General features: G+C 59.0%; 2 protein-coding genes across 6 annotated transcripts; one reads left to right on the top strand and one right to left on the bottom strand.

The window, feature by feature from the left end:
• Positions 1-1,197: 1,197 nt before the first annotated feature.
• LOC102084072 (mitochondrial chaperone BCS1) lies at positions 1,198-6,198 on the bottom strand. 4 transcript variants are annotated; one of them, XM_065070723.1, is made up of 8 exons: positions 6,073-6,198; positions 4,830-5,206; positions 4,435-4,574; positions 4,125-4,319; positions 3,674-3,737; positions 3,141-3,310; positions 2,565-2,682; positions 1,198-1,898 (listed from the first exon to the last, which is right to left on the bottom strand). In XM_065070723.1, exons 2-8 carry the CDS (start codon positions 5,147-5,149, stop codon positions 1,646-1,648), a joined length of 1,260 nt encoding a protein of 419 aa, XP_064926795.1. In that variant the 5' UTR covers positions 5,150-5,206; positions 6,073-6,198; the 3' UTR covers positions 1,198-1,645. The 4 variants fall into 4 exon arrangements, with proteins under 4 accessions (XP_064926795.1, XP_064926794.1, XP_064926793.1 ...); XM_065070722.1 differs by having other exon boundaries at positions 6,051-6,189; XM_065070721.1 differs by lacking the exon at positions 2,565-2,682.
• On the top strand, positions 6,198-16,290 carry ZNF142 (zinc finger protein 142). Of its 2 annotated transcripts, XM_013367671.3 has the most exons (9): positions 6,198-6,377; positions 6,711-7,038; positions 7,613-8,251; positions 8,502-8,762; positions 9,275-10,087; positions 10,328-10,505; positions 11,171-14,408; positions 15,314-15,419; positions 15,689-16,290. In XM_013367671.3, the coding sequence occupies exons 1-9, from the start codon at positions 6,375-6,377 to the stop codon at positions 16,180-16,182; spliced, it is 6,060 nt and encodes a 2,019-aa protein (XP_013223125.3). In that variant the 5' UTR covers positions 6,198-6,374; the 3' UTR covers positions 16,183-16,290. The 2 variants fall into 2 exon arrangements, with proteins under 2 accessions (XP_013223125.3, XP_064926765.1); XM_065070693.1 differs by lacking the exon at positions 8,502-8,762.
• The last annotated feature ends 6 nt before the right edge of the window (positions 16,291-16,296 follow it).

Raw genomic sequence — 16,296 nt, 5'->3', positions numbered from 1 at the left:
GTTGCTTGTGCTTGCTTATGGTGCCATTGGGCCCCTTTGGCTCTCCCTCACCACTCCCCCATCCTCCTGAACTGCTGTGAGCCATTTTTCAGTCACTCACTGGCCAGTGTGACCCCCAGTTTTGAGGGCAGAGGCTGGATCTGAGCAGTCAGCCTCTGCGGGATGGCTGAGCACAGAGTTTGAGATGCTAAAGTGGGATAGCTGAGCACAGGGTTTCAGATGCTAACAGCAGCACGTGGCTCTGGGAGCCTCCCTGAGTCACTACAGACCCCTGTGGCCACAGCATCAACCCTTCACTTGTGGAAACATTTGTGCAAGTCTGGGGTTCCATCAAGGAACTGCCTGTTTTCACTGAAATTCAGCCCTTTTGTACCCCCACATGCTCTCAGATTCCCCCCTAGCCCCGCAGGGCAGAGACAAGAGGAGGGCTGAGCAGCAACCTAACAGTTTGGGTTTAGCCTGGAACCAGTTTCTCCTAGCCCTGCCAAGGTGACACAGCCCCTGAAGCAAGGACATCAACATGGGGCTGGCTTTGGTGAAGCTGACTTTGGGACTCTGAAATGGGGACTGGGGAGGGGAGAGGAGAGGCTCTGGCTGGCTTGTTCTGTGGGTCAGTTCACACCCTGGCCCTGGCTCCAGTGCGATGGGAAGGAGGCACAGAACCTGCCTCCTTCTCAATTGCATTTCAGGCACCTGTGGCACATCCAGGACTTCTGTTCCTGGGAGGAAGGAAGCCAGGTGACAGGAAAAAGGCTACAAGACTGCAGGCAGCTGACCAATTCCCTCCCTCAGCCATGCACAGCCTCTCCTGCTGGAAGGAGAGGAGAGTAGTCACTTCTAAGGTGGATTTCTGCACCTCACACTGGGCTGGCATGGCTGCAGAAATTCACGTTGAGGTTAACATCAAGCTCTTTAGAAGATATTCTGTAACCAGCCAAAGCCTCTCATCTGCCCCCACATGTAGGACCGCAGGAGGGATAGTCATGCCCACTCAGGAACGATGTCCACACAGATCCACAACTTGGCACTGCAGGGCAGGAGCTGTGGCACCAGCCTGCAGCCTGAGGGACAACAAGCTCTCTCTTGGGAGCTGCTTTTTTCTGAAACACTCTGGATTTCCAGTGCTGGCTGTGTCAGTCCCTGGCCAGCAGGGCTGCGGACCAGCAGCTGGATAATGGGACAACTAACAGGCAAAGGGACAAGAGAGCCAAAAGCCATGTTGTGGACCTCACAGAGGATATTCACAAACCATTGAAGACTGTTCTCCTTTCAAAGACCAGCAGCTCTTTAGCAATGCAACACCCCAATGTCCTGCCCCAGAGAAAGGCCCTTTGGGGGCACCCCCAGGCTGCCGTGCATGGAAGGCAACTCCCACACAGGAGCTGTGGCAGCTTATAGCAATCCCAGCACAAGGCATGTGCTGCAGCAGCACGCAAGTCTGGGGAGCAGCAAGAGCTGATCCCTTCTCCCTGCAGTAAGGCTGGCAGCTCTGACTCACCATGTGCTTTAATAAAAAACCAAGGCCTTGAAGGGGTAGAGGTGAAAAGAGACCTGGCCTGCATGGCTGGGCAGCTCCACAACATCCCTGGGATGGTCAAGTCCTTGTCCAGTCCTCTCAGCATGGCAGGGGAAAGCCGGCCCCTGGTCACAGCAGGATGGAGCATACATTTGCAATAGCTCCTTCAGGGTCTGTCTTGTAGAGCATGAAGTGGCCCTGCACCTGAGCAGCGCTGATCTGCTTGGAGACCTCCAGCGCCTGCTCCGCAAACTGCTGGGCCACGGCCAGAGACTGCTCGGGGTAGAAGCGCTGGAACATGCAGGCAAGCTGCCAGCGGGTGCAGTGGCCCACATACTGCTTGAGATCCACACGGCCGGGCCGCACCAGTGCTGGGTCCAGCCTGTTGAGAGACATGGGTGCCTTGAACAGCTGATCAAAGTGTCTCTGCAGGGTGGATCCTGCAGAAAGCCCCCCACCACACTACCACAGCCAGTGTCCTATCTACAAGGTCCTCTGCACTGTGGGATGGTAAAGGTGGGGGAGAGGTTTGTCCCTGGGGAGCTGAAGGGGAAATCAACCCAAAAGAAATAAGAGAGCTGGGGAGGGCTGGCTCCAGAGGAGGATCCTGTGCATCTCTGTCCCACAAGCAACCTCTGAACAACCCTTCAGGCCAGCTCAGTCTAAGCCAAGCCTGCCACAGGGCAGTGTCTGACCAGGTGCTGTGAGCCCAGCTGCATCCTGCCAACCCAATGGGCTGCACCTGGGGCAAGCGCTTCACTCACAGTGTGGCTGTAACCCCAAAATCCACAGATACCCTCGGGCAGGAAGCTGGTACCTCTCCTCAAGGGTACAACCATGGTCTGCACAGCAAGGAAGAATCTGAGGGTCCAGCAAAGGGGATCTTGATTAACGATCAAGGAATTTGCATCCCAAGGGAGGATTTGGGAAACATGAACCCTGAATTCTCGCACAGGAGGGTGCAAACAGCCCTCCATATAGGTCATCAAAAGGGAGCAAGGTTTTTCCATGCCACCCTCCCTGTTCTCTCCCAGAGGGCAGCTCTGACCTGTCCACGTAATTGGTGGTCATGAAGACAATCCTGGCCTCTGTGGAGGCCACGCCATCCAGCGCGTTGAGGAGGCCGCTGAAGGTCAGGCGTCCCATGCCTTGGTACACAGCTGGGTCTGGGGACAGAGGTGTCCGAGATCGTGTCCATCAGCCACTCACCCTGCGCAGTCTTGCGGGCCACCTCCCTATCACCTCAGGCTTAAGCCAAGCTCCCTGCTCTCTCCTTGCCCCAAGTCTGACCCTCTGCCTCTCTCTGGTTGGCAGCACATTCACCTCCTCTGCCCACCCACACCTCTCAGAGCCCAAAAAGAGAATGAGGGGAGCCACCTCCTCCCTCATGCTGAAAATAGCTGGGCAGGAGAAATGTCTTTGCCTGAGGATAAAGGGCCCGAATTGCCCTTTAGATGGCTTAGCCAAAACTGGGTGAGGTCCAGCTTGGGCCTGAAAACCCCAGAGAGCTGCCCACTCCCAGTCTCTGCTGGTGCAGCAGATCAGCCTAAAGTCCAAACCTTTCCCCAGCACAGCTGGCAAACCCCCCTCCTGCTGCTGGCCTGGGAACGGGAGCACCACTCACTCTCAGCAGCGAGGTCTCGGCTGACAAAGGCCGCGTCTACGTCCTCCAGTAGGATGATGCTTTGCTGCGGAGCCACACTCAGAAGGTGATTGAGCCGGTCATCGGAGAGGCTGTGGTCGCTCAGGCTCAGCAGGCAGATACTGTACTCCAGCTCCCCGGCCAGGGCTGTGCTGGGAAGGACACAAATCACAAGGGAGAATCACAGTGAGAAAGGCCAGAGCAGAGCAAGCACTGGATCTCCCAGCTCAGCAGCAGAGGAGAGGGCAGCGGCATCCCCTCCTGGCAGATATCAGGTGTGGGGGACAGGTGGGAGCCCCTGCTCAGCTCGCTGTGCAAAGCAAGAGCACAGAGGGCTTGTCATCCTGACCTGTGACAGTGCCAGCAACACGAATGCTGTCACCAGGCACCGTGCAGGGGGCACAGCCCACTCCTGCATTTCAAACCCAAACCCACCCACACCCTCACCAGAGACTGCTGCACCCCAGAGCAGGCAGCTGGCAAGAAAACTGTTGTTGCCAGCTGGTGATACTCACATGAAGCTGCTTTTCCCACAGCCGGGAGGCCCGTACAGCAGGTAGCCTCTGCGGTAGGGGATTCCTAGGAAGACAGTGTGCCTTTAGGAACCAGCTGGGTGGCTCTGAGCTCTCCCAGAGCCATGGGGCTGTGCTGAGCACACACAGAGGATATACCAGGGGAAGGCAAGCAGCAGGGGAATATCCCTCTGCAGCTGTCTCCAGAGAGGATCATGGCATCCCACCCAACATCAGCATTCCAGGAGCAATGAACTCCACAGCTTATCATGGTTTTCAGAATTGGACTAAACAGAGGGGAATTTGTCCTGTTGCAGACACAGGTCTGACCTCCAAACCCAGGCTGGCTCATTTGCGGGATGTGCTCAAGGCCATGCCCCACAGCCATGGCTGCAGGGGTGTAAGGAGCCACACTGGGCATGTTATGGAGGACACGGTTGTGCCAGAGCCTTGCCTCTCTCGCTGTACCACTTGGCGTTGTTGATGAATTCCTTCACATCCTGGACCAGCCTCTCCGACACACCTTCCTCCAGCACCACCGAGCTGAGAGGCCGCCGCCGGCGGGGGAAGCCGAACTGTCGCCACTCTGCTCCCATGGCCGTGTACATGATTGTCTTCCCCTCTTGCTGCTGCAGCGCCAGCTCCCGGGCTGCAGAGAGAGGCATAAGGGACAGCTCACAGGGAGCAGGATCTCCCGTGAAGCCCCAGGTGTCCCCAGGGAGCAGGCCGTTCCCAGCAGGAGCCCACACAGCTCCCCTGCAAACCTTCCCGGAGGATATTGAAGAAGATCTCGCGGTTGGTGCCCAGCGCAGTGAAGGTGACAGACTCCCAGGGGGTCCCCGTGTGCAGGTCAATCATCTGCCTCTCCCGGTTGCGCTCGATGTGAATCCACTTCCTGTGATACCTGGGGTGGGAAGACAAGGTTGGGGGACGGTGGCCCAGCCCAGGTCATGCATCAAGGAGAACACTCATCTCAGGTAAAGAAATCACTTCACACCAATGGATACAGACACCTCTCACTACTTTGAATCTCCTGCCCTAACCCAGACCCAAGGAAGGGGCAGGATCCTCTCTGCTGCCTCCACAGGCCCCCCAGGTTGGAGTCTCCTTGCCAAAACAAGGGTCAGACCCCAGACTGCTTTCCCCTGCTGTCCCTTACCAGATGAAATGGTTTCCAGGGCTGGGAACAAAGTCAAACTTGGTGCTGACACGCCCACTTTCATGCTGCAGGTAAGACGTCTCGACACTGAGGTGTTGAGTGTGCTTGGCGTGGTGGGAGATCCAGTTCAGCAGCCAGTGGTAGCTCTTATCACTGCCGGGCACCTCCAAGGTGATCATATAATGGCGCCTGAAAGCCACCAGCCCAAACTGGGCCCCTTTCCGGGCTAATGCCAAGGCCGTGCCCACTCCAACAAGGCCGAACCCAGCCCCAAAGTACGGGTTGTCCTTCAGTGCTAACACGAAGTCAGAAAAGGGCATTGTGGGGGGTTAAGTGGCTCCTTTCCACAGCATCGTCTTTGCGCTCCGGAAACAAACCTGTGTAGAAAGAAGAGGACTGAATGGCAGTAGGGGACACAATGGATCACCTGCAGTTGCCTGGCCTTTATCGTGGCCTATTCTCAAGGCAAAAAGCAGCCTGGCACATTTAGATCCCCCACATCCATGCTTATCATATTACCAGGGGTTCAGACAGTCACTGGAGCCTCCACCCCCTCTGCAGCCTCTGGGCAAGACAGGCAGGAGGGGGCCAGGGCTGAGGCTCCCAGGCAAGCACAGGAGCATCTGTTGCTTCTTCAGCCATGGCAACAAGCCCAGAGCTTTACACAATACTCTTCTTTAAACAGCTAGAAATCATGAGCATTGCGATTATTTAAGGTTTATTGTTTGAAAAAGCTGAAGCACATCGCCACGCTGAGCCACGAGCTAGTTCTTTGCTGTGGTGAACAGGTGCACGGCTGTGGTGGAAGCAGCACCTCCATGTCTGGATGAAGGACAGAGCCACACGTAGGGGCTGGAAGCTGCTCCAGCTCCCTCAGCAGGAGCCAGACACCGGGGGTGAGAGGAGCTTTCCCCAGCAGCCACACAGACACTCCGCTCCCTGCGGCGTGATCCTGCTGCCCCCAGGACAGGGTCTGACCCCGCGGCCAGGCTCCTGCACAGACCGGGACGTCCCCGGGCCCCTGGCCTTCCCCGCCGCCGCCGAGCCCCGGCCCCGCAGCAGGAGCCCGGCCCCGCAGCAGGAGCCCACCCTCCCTGCAGGAGACTCGGCCCCACACCGTCCTTCCCCGCAGCAGGGACCCGGACCCGGACCCGGACCCAGTCCTGCTCCCCTCGCCCCTCCGACGGCCCCCCCTCCGGCAGGAGCTCCCCCGGCCCGTACCGGCGCCGCCGCCGCCGCCCACCTCCGCGCACGGCCGCTCCGGCCCGCGCCGCGCCGCCCTCTATGGCATGACCCTCACTTCCGCTCCGCGCCGCTTCCGGCCTGCTGCCGGCTCGCACCATAGAGCGGTGCCGGGGCGGGCGGCGGGGCAGGGCAGAGCGGTCGCGCGAGCCGCACAAAGGGTGACGCTCCCTCCCGCCCGGTGCGCAACACCGAGATGTGCCGGGGGTACCGGGGCCCAGCTTGAACGCCGGCCTGGGCGACGGGGACAGGCCGGGGCTGCGGTGCGAGGGGGCCGGGACGGCTCCGGCCGTGCGGGGACTCATGGTAGGCACCTTCTCGCTGGGGACCGGGACCGGGTCTGGAGGCTGAGCCTGGGTACCCTTGGGCCCGGGTGTGGGTCCGCCCGGGCCCGGGGGGCAGGCCCTGGCTGTCAGGCTCAGGGAGAGGCCCCTGGGCGTCTTTGGGGGTGATACCGGGTCCCTGTGCCCCCGTTTCCCCCGTGACAGGGGGTTTTGCCAGCGCCCACGGCAGCCAGTGCTGAGATACACGGGTTCACACCCTGCCTGGGGACTGGCATCGCGGGCTGCCCCCCGAAATCCTGTGCGAACCCTGGACCTCTGGGTTCTCCCTTATTTCGAGCACTTTCTCCTGTTTCAGAGTGAGAAGTCCTCCTGCCTAGCACCAAGCCCGTACCCGGTGGCAGTGGGTGCAGAAGTGGCCGTGGCTGAGGGTGCCAGCAGGGAGATGGAGGCTCTTTGCTCGGAGCTGCTCCTGCCTATGCCAGGAGAGGCAGGAGCCGTGGGAAGCCCTGGCGTGGCCAGCACCAGCCTGGCTGGGACGCCCCCACTGACCACCAGCCCGGACCTGCTGCTGGCAGAGGCATCAGTGCCTGGGGAAGGGGCTTCCGCTGAAGGAAGCAACGTGGAAATATTCATCGAGGCCGTGGCTGGCAACGTGACGCTGAGCAACACCGCCAATGCCACAGGTATGGGATGCAGGGAGGGTAGTGCGAGCCCCTTGGCACCCAGCAGAGGGAGAGATGGCCAGCCCCAGCACCCTGGGAACGCCACAGTGCCCTCGTGTCTCTGAACCTGTGTGTGTCATGAGCCTGGTGCCACCATTCAGTGCAGACCTGGCACAGGCTGGGTGTGCAGATGGGGAGGAGTGGCTGTGAGAGCGTCAGGCTGGGTGAGCGGGTTGCTCCAGGTTGTCAGTGGAGACCAGTCAGAAATCACCACCTCGGGTTGCTTCCCCTCTGTGTGCTTTTCACTTGAGTCCAGTGTGGGCACATCCTGCTGGGGACGGCGCCGAGCTGGCCTTGGGTCTCTGGGTGCCTTGAAAGTGCTAAGGGGCAGACCTGGTCCCCACAGTCACCTGGGTGATGGTATTCCCTCTTGGATGGGACCCTGCATCCTGTGGTACTCTGGGCAAGGGGAGGGCTATGGTTCTCCAAACTGTAATCATGGCAACCTCCTTGTCTGGAGCTGGAACTGAACCACCAGTCCCAAGCTCTGAGCCTGACAAAAGCTATTTCTAATTCTCACCCCTCGGTCTTGCAGAGGTGCTGGTCAAGGTCGTGGAGTTGTATTTCTGCGAGAGGTGCGGCCAGAGCTTCCCAGAGGCCTCCTTGCTGTCTCAGCACCAGTGCCTGCTGCTGCCCCCCCCAGGGCACATGGAGCTCCCTGGGGCACTGTCGGCTTCTGCCAGCAAGGGCCAGAGTGAGCTGGGAGGCTCAAAGCCGCCTGGAGCAGGCGCACAGGAGGCCTCTGCTCCCGAGCGCCTGCTGTGCCCCATCTGCCAGGAGACGTTCACGCAGCCCAGCGAACTCAAAGAGCACTTCAAGTCCCACCGCATCACACCAGGAGCCTTGCCCTGCCCTGCAAAGGGCTGCTGCTTCGCCACAGAGGACCGCAAGCAACTGCGCAGCCACCTGCGCCGCCTGCATGGGGCTTCCCCTGTGTCCTGTGCCTACCGTGCCTGCCCCCTGCTCTTCCCCAGCCGCCCGGCCATGGAGCAGCACCACCGCACACATTTCCCATTCCACTGCGGCCGCTGTGACTTTGTCACGGCCAACGCCAAGCTCTTCTGGCAGCACAGGAAGGGTCACACTGTGGAGCCCCTGGCTGGGAATCCCATGACAAGCAGTCCCCCTGGCTCAGCCCCCCACGGCCTCGAGCAGCCCTGCGTCCTGCTGTCAGGTACAGCTTGGGGGGTGATTGGGGCCCATGGTTGCTGCTGAAGCTGGCCATGTTTGTGCATCCCAGTTACAACTGGGAGGAGTGGGGGGTGAGGCTGTGCTTCTGGAGGGATCTCTGCAGCTTTCCTTCCTCTCTGTGGCACGATTTGTGAGCCACATCTCGGGCAGGAGGTTTTTTTGCACATGTGTGGGTGATTGGGCCAGTTCCCTCTCACCTGGAGCATGATGATCTCTGTCTTTCCCCACTGAAGGAGGAGAAGGGCAGGAGGAGGCAGGGAACTGCCACCCTGGCTGGGAAGCCACCGCAGCAGAAGACAGGCTGACAAAGCCTGCAGGCACTGGGGAGGGCTTCTTGGAGGGACAGAAAGTGTCAGCTGGAGAAGGGGACTTGGACAGCGGAGGGGACGAGTCGCCAGAGGAGGATCGTGAGAGCCCCTGTGAAGGCGAGGCCAAAGAGGACAGGAAGGCAACTCCCAAGAAAGCCAGGGTGCCACAGACACAGCACTTCAGAGGTAGGATATAGGGCACCGTGGGGCTGTACTGGGAGCTGCTTTGCCTTTGATTTACAAGCAAGCAGCTCAGCCTTGACGCTGGCAATGGAATGTGGGCCCGTCTGGTGGAACATGGGAGTGCTGTGCCATCCAGCAGCCTCTTGTCTCCTGCATGTACCAGTGCACTGCTCCCCCTCCCCTGCCCTCTGCCCAAGGAAATGCATCCTTTTTCTCCTGTTTTCTGTCCTCAGCTGCTGTCAAGCTCAGGCAAAAGCAGGCAAAAGTCTGGCAGGCTTCAGGGAGTGGGGCCCAGGGGCAGGCTTGACTTAGGCTGCACTGGATCATCTTTGCCAGTGTTGAGCTGGAAGGAGCCCACCTGAACCATGCTGTTTTCTTGGGGTGGGAACAGTCCCTCCAAGTAAGTGGCTGATAAGCCTTCCCTGTGGCACAGATGGATTGGAGAGAATCATCTGCCTGGGGAGTTCTTCTCTGTCTCTCCCCTGCTGATGGCTTCTCCTCCTTTGTTCTCACAGGGGATGTTGTGGAGGGCTCTGAGTACCTCTACAAAACCCACATGTGCCCTGAGTGCAAGCGGTGCTTCAAGAAGCGGACGCATCTGGTGGAACACCTCCACCTGCACTTCCCCGACCCCAGCCTGCAGTGCCCCAACTGCCACAAGTACTTCACCAGCAAAAGTAAGCTGAAAATCCACATGATGCGGGAGACGGGTGAGAAGGCCCACCGCTGCCCTCTCTGCCACTACAGCTCAGTGGAAAAGAATGCCCTCAACCGCCACATGGCCAGCATGCATGAGGACATCTCCAACTTCTACTCTGATGTCTATTCCTGCCCTGTCTGCGAGGAGAAGTTTCAACTTAGCCAGGCCCTCAAAGAGCACTTGAAGACTCACAAAGCCGAGCCTAAGAGGCTGAGCTGCTTCCAGGGGGGCTGCGACTACTGTTCAGAGGACCGGAAGGAGTTTGTCCGTCACCTCAAGGACGCTCATGGCATCAAGGCAGTGGAGTGCAAGTACCACGCATGCTCGCTGCTCTTTGGCACAGCCGAGGCCATGGAGGCTCACCGAAAAACCCACTACGCCTTCCACTGCCAGCAGTGTGACTTCATCTGCTCCAACAAGCATGTTTTCCGCAAGCACAAGAAGCAGGGGCACCCGGGCAGCGAGCAGCTCCAGTGCAGCTTCTGCCCCTACGCCACCTTCAACCCTGTGGAGTTTCATGACCACGTGGGCAAGATGCACGCCAACGAGAAGATCCACAAGTGCAGTGAGTGTGCCTTTGCCACCGCACACAAGAGGGTGCTCATCCGGCACATGATGCTGCACACCGGTGCGTGTCAGCTGGCATGGGGGGTCCTGTCCCGGTTTTGGGTGGGCAGGGAGGGCTGGGTCAAGGTTCCCGGGTCCCGTCACCAGCTCTGCCAGCCTGACGTTGCTTGGCTGAAGTTGTGGCCTGGCCAAGTCCCTGCTGTTACCCACAGCCCCTGCTGAGCTGGTTTCCCTGTGGGGGAGGCAGCCCATGCTGCCCGCTCTGGCTGTCACACTGAGGACATTCCTGTGTTGCCTGCAGGAGAGAAGCCTCACAAGTGTGAGCTCTGTGACTTCACGTGCCGGGACGTGAGCTACCTGTCCAAGCACATGCTGACCCACTCCAATGACAAGAACTTCATGTGCACAGAGTGCGGGTACATCACCAAGTGGAAGCACTACCTGAACGTCCACATGCGCAAGCACACTGGAGATCTCCGGTATGACCCTGGGATCCCCATATCCTGCCCCAGGAGTCTGCTGCTCGGGGCTGCAGCGTGTGCCAGATTCTCTCATGCCTGGGGCATGGCTACAACCTATATTGTCTGGTGTGTAAAAAATGCAGCCCTTGAGCTTGCAGATTGTTGCCGGCACGGTGCTGCAGGGGCAAAGTTATCTTTGGTGTGCCTGCATTGTAAAGGAGGTGTGTTACCACGTCAGTGCAGATCTGAGCTCAGGCTCATGGGCTCTGCTGCCCTTAATGGGCCAAGGTTAGCTTGGGCACCTGCAGGACTCTGCCAAAACACATTTTTACCTTCTGTATTATCGCCTCCTTTGGGTCTAGTCTGCTTCCAGTGATGCTGGAGTTGCTGCTGGTGTGGTGTGTGTGTGTGTGTGGGGATGACATGGTCACTGTATGGGACACCCGTGGAAGCCACCTCTGGTCCCCATGCTGGTGGTGTAAAGCACCACCAGTGCCAAGGGCTGAAGCAGGGGGGAACTGCCTGTGGTAAGACCTGCCAGGATGGCAAAGGTCAGATCTGGCAAACGAAGCAGTACCCCTTCCCCATGTGTCCGGGGTGGGGAAGCAGAGCTCAGCCTGCCTGGCAGGGCTCAGCCTGGCACAGTTCCTGGCGCTGCCTGACCGATCCTTCTTTCTCCGCAGGTACCAATGCAACCAGTGCTCGTACCGGTGTCACCGTGCCGACCAGCTGAGCAGCCACAAGCTGCGGCACCAGGGCAAAAGTCTGATCTGCGAGGTGTGCGGCTTTGCCTGCAAGCGCAAGTACGAGCTGCAGAAGCATATGCAGGCCAAGCACTCACAGAACTATCAGGTGCCCATCTTCCAGTGCCAGTACTGCACCTACCAGACTAAGTACAAGCAGGCGCTGCTGAATCACGAGAACTGCAAGCATACCAAGCAGAAGGAATTTCGCTGCGCCCTCTGCTCCTACTGCACCTTCAGCAACACCAGCCTCTTCTTCCACAAGCGCAAGATTCACGGCTACGTCCCTGGTGACAAGGACTGGCTGGAAAACTATGCCAGCAAGGAGCTGGAGGTCGGCTCATCTGAGACGCTCTTCAGCTGTGAGCTCGGTGCAGTCTTGCGTGTGGGTGCCAACTCCCCTCTCACCAACAAGGAGCAGTGGGCAAAGGCAAAGCCGTCCCAGCTGGAGTCCCAGGGGGAAGAGGGCTACCAACGAGCGTTCCTGGTGCCTCTCCTCGGGCAGAGTGCTGCTCCGCTGGAGAGTGGCGGTAAGGTGGAGAGAGGTGTGGGCAAAGGGGAGCAGAACAGTCCCACCGCTGGTGATGCCGTGGGAGATGACTGCGTGCAAGGAGATGCTGCCACAGGCTCGACTGAGCTTGCTGCTTCTGGAGACATGGCGGAGAGCTGCACATTGGACTTGGAGGCACTGAACGCCTCGTCTGACCCCCTCCTGGAGCATTTGACTGGAGAATCCTGTGTGACACAGCCAGAGAGTGTGGAAAGACTGTCCTGCAAGGAGCCTCCTGCAGCATATGAGATGCTGGACTCCCGGGAAGACCTTGGGTTGGAGGACAACGACAATACGCTCGAAGACATCCCGAACTTTGAGGAAGAAGAAGCAGATGTACAGGAGGATGAGGCGGTGAGGCTGGTCAACAGGGCATCAGCAGGAGACAGCCAGGGAAAAGACTTGCAAAGTCAGGCCACAGGTCAGGTCGAGGAGTCATGCTCAGGCCACCATAAGCTGGTGGCAGAGACAGAGATGAGAGAGACCAGCCAAGCTGAGCTGCCGGAGGCTTGGCTCAGTGTGCTGAAGGTGGCCGAACAGAACCACTCGCCTCTCCCTGAGGATGCAGCCGCCTCTGATGACAATGCCAGAGGCAGCTCGGAGTTGGTGCTGAAGGCGCTGCGGAAGCAGGACAAGGAGCAGGCAGAGACGCTGGTGCTGGAGGGCAGGGTGCAGATGCTGGTGGTGCAGTCAGAGAGCCAGATTTTTAAGTGTGAGAAGTGCTCATACATCACACGGAAGGAGAAGTCCATGACCCTGCACTCCAAAGCCAGCTGCCAGAGCCGCCGGGCCCCGCTCCTGTGCCATGAGTGTGGTGCCAGCTTTAAGCAGCAAAGGGGGCTCAACACCCATCTCCTCAAGAAGTGCCCGGTTCTCGTGAAGAAGAACAAGATCCTCAAACCAGCTGGTCTGGAGCTGCCTAAGTTGTGCCAACGTGCTGACCAGCCCAGTGATAATGGTACAGAAACAGCAGAGAGTGACAGGGGAGGTTCAGGGGTGTCTGGGGATGCTGAGAGCCCCTGGGAGGCTGAACTGATGCCTGATAAAATGCAGGCAGTAGGCAGTTCCTTGGCTGGGGAAGAGACATTGGGCTGCCCTGCCCCTGAAAAATTGCTGCTGGGTGACAGCACAGAGGTGGCAGAAGAGCCTCTCCAGCAAGGAGATGGGGCTGAGCCAGGTGGTGCTGCTTGTCCTCCTTCCCAGCCTGGGAAACCCTCAGAGAAATACCGGCTGGAGGGAGGGAAGTTGCGCTGCAACGCCTGCTCCTTCGTGTGCTCCCGTGTCTCCACCATCACCTCCCATGTGGAGGATGGTTGCCGGAGCCTGGAGCAGTTCTGGTGCTCCCTGTGCCCCGAGGCCTTCCGCTCCCAGCGCGCACTCAAGAGCCACCGCGCCGAGAAGCACATTGTGTATCCCACAGAGAATGGACCCCAAAGCACTGAGCTCCCCAAAGGGGACAGGACCAGTGCTGAGACAGGCCAGCCCAGTGAGCCTCCGCTGAGTGCAGCACCCCCAAAATCCGCACTGCCCAAGAGAAGGCGTTTCTCCTGCCCCACCTGCCCCTTCACCTGCCACCAGGAACGGGCCATGAAGACACACAAGAAGAGGGGCTGTGTGTCATTGGGTGAGTTTCGCTGCACCTCCTGCTCCTTCACCTCCAAGGTGGCCAAAGCCCTGCGGCTGCACCGCCGGCTGCACCGCAAGCACTACAGCAAGCGGCCGCAGCTGCAGTGCTGCCAGTGCGAGTTCACCTGCAAACAGGCCCGCTGCCTGCGGCAGCACGTCCGCATTAAGCACGAGGGGATAAAGCCCCACAAGTGCCGCTATTGTGAGTTCAGCACCACACGGCGCTACCGGCTGGAGGCCCATCAGTCCCTGCACACTGGCATTGGACGTGTCACCTGCAGCATCTGCAGCCAGACCTTCGGCACCAACTCCAAGCTGCGCATCCACCGCCTGCGGGTGCACGAGAAGACACCCACCCACTTCTGCCCACTCTGCGACTACAGCAGCTACCTGCAGAATGACATCACCCGCCACGTCAACAGCTGCCACCGTGGCGAGCTCAATTTCGGCTGCTCGTGCTGCGAGGCTCGCTTCAGCTCCGAAACGGCCCTCAAGCAGCACGTCCTGCGGCGGCACGAGGAGAAGGTGTCCTACAGCTGCCTGCACTGCGGCTTCATATGCCACAGCGAGGCCACACTCAAGTGCCACTTGCAGAAGCAGCACCCGCACCTGGAGTGCAGCACCTGCAAGGAGACCTTCCCCACCCGGGAGGCACTGGAGGAGCACAAGACGCAGCATTTCAGCCACCGCTGTGAGCTGTGCAGCTTTGCATCCAAGGAGCGGCAGCAGCTGGTGCGACATTATGTGGAGAGCCATGAGCCAGCCGCCCCCCAGGACAAACCCCTGCAGTGCCCCTTCTGCGACTTCACCTGTTGCCACCAGCTCGTCTTTGACCAACACATGAAAGGCCACGGGGGCACCCGCGTGTACAAGTGCTCGGACTGCGCGTACACCACCAAGAACAGGCAGAAGATCACGTGGCACATCCGCATCCACACTGGTGAGAAGCCCTACAAGTGCCACCTCTGTAAATACGCCTGCGCCGACCCCTCACGTCTCAAGGTGAGAGCCCTGCTTGGGGGTGGGAGATGTGTCCTACTGCATCTACATGGGCTGGGGGGAATCCAGACACAGGGATTTGGGCAAGAAGAAACTCCCAAGGGGAGGTTTTGTTATCTGTCCTGGGGCTTGTACAGGAATAGGAGGCAAGTGGATAAAATTCATGTGGGTATGATATGTTTCTTCCCTGCTGTTGCAGATCAAGGGGAAGGGGGATTTGTAGCAAAGCAGGATCAGCAGGTGGCTGAGTTCACTCCCCTTCCCGCTGACTTCTTTAGTGTCCTCTGGGTGCAGCCTTATACCATTCAAACCCACGTTTGGCTGCCTGTCGGCCTGCAGCGTGCCCTGTGACACCAGTTAGACACAGTGAAGGGAAAGCTCAGTTTCCCTGCTAGCAAAGCCAGACCCTGCCCTCATTTCCGTAGGTGATTAGCATCTTCATGCACAGTAAAGGGCGTTTTCTAGAACAGGAGGGCCAGTTGTCAGGTAATGGAGGGGAAAATGGTCTGGTTTTGCTGAAAGAAATATTGACTTTTTTAATGGCTAGGCTGAGCTGGAGCCCTCTAGGGCTGCCTGAGTAAGGCATTGAAATGTGCTCAGCTAAGGGCTAGCTCTATTGGGCTGGGTGTTAACCCAGGCTTTGCCCTAAATACCAAACTGGGGAGAAAAGCCTGGTCCATGCACAGGCTGGTACAGATCAAGCTCAGCAGTACAGGGGTCTGATCCTGACCCCACTGCAGATCCCCCTGCTCATAGTCTGCCAGATAAGCAGACAGCCCTCCCTGCCCCATGCAGTTTGGGATGTCAGAGCTGTCTTTGAGCCCCTCACTGGTATCCCAGAGCCCTGCACGTTCCCAGGGCAGGGGACATGGCCTCACCCTGACCCTGCCCTCTTGCCCTCTGCCCAGTACCACATGCGGATCCACAAGGAGGAGCGAAAATACCTCTGCCCTGACTGTGGCTACAAGTGCAAGTGGGTGAACCAGCTCAAGTACCACATGACGAAGCACACAGGTGAGTGCTGCTCACTGGGGATGGGACCGGGATGGGCATTGGGGCTGCACAGACTGCAGCTTTGGGCTTCTTTTGCCACCAGTGGCCCAGCTGCAGGTGAGGGAGGAAAATTGGAAATTTAGGGTGCCTGGTGGCAGGCTGCACTTTCCCAATGCTGAGGATAGTGTTTAAGGGGGGGTCCCTGGAGACTGACACCATTATGGGGAAGGCAAGACCCACAGGAGAGAGGACACTGTACCCTCATCCCAACCCCTTCCCCATCACTGCAGGCCTGAAGCCGTACCGCTGCGACGAGTGTGAGTACCGCACCAACCGGGCGGACGCCCTGCGGGTGCACAAGGAGACACGGCACCGGGATGCCCGCTCCTTCATCTGCGAGCAGTGTGGCAAGGCCTTCAAGACTCGCTTCCTCCTCAAGACCCACCTGAAGAAGCACAGCGAGGAGAAGCCTTATGTCTGCAACGCCTGCGGGCGGGCTTTCCGCTGGGCAGCCGGCCTGCGTCATCACTATCTGACCCACACCAACGAGCACCCCTTCTTTTGCCGCTACTGCCCCTACAAGGCCAAGCAGAAGTTCCAGGTCATCAAACACATCCAGCGGCATCACCCTGAGCACGGGGCCGGTGACCCCAGCCAGGGGGTGGGCAAGGACCCCAGCACACCCACTGTTCACCTCCACGCCGTGCAGAGGGAGAGCCAGGACAGCGCGCCTCCCGGGACAGAGCAGGAAGGCCCGGCAGAGAAGGACAGCGCTTCACAGTGAGGCCAAATACTGACTTCAAGGCCTGCTACAGAGATGTGTGTGTGTGTACAGGCATGTATGTATATAGGATGTAAAATACGTGGTTGTATAAAAGGAATCTCCTTTTAATCCATT

Source organism: Columba livia, chromosome 7 (assembly GCF_036013475.1).
Source record: "Columba livia isolate bColLiv1 breed racing homer chromosome 7, bColLiv1.pat.W.v2, whole genome shotgun sequence".
NCBI classification, from domain to species: Eukaryota; Metazoa; Chordata; class Aves; order Columbiformes; family Columbidae; genus Columba; species Columba livia.
The sequence above is the reverse complement of the archived record's forward strand: the minus strand, read 5'-3'. Positions and strand labels throughout refer to the sequence as shown.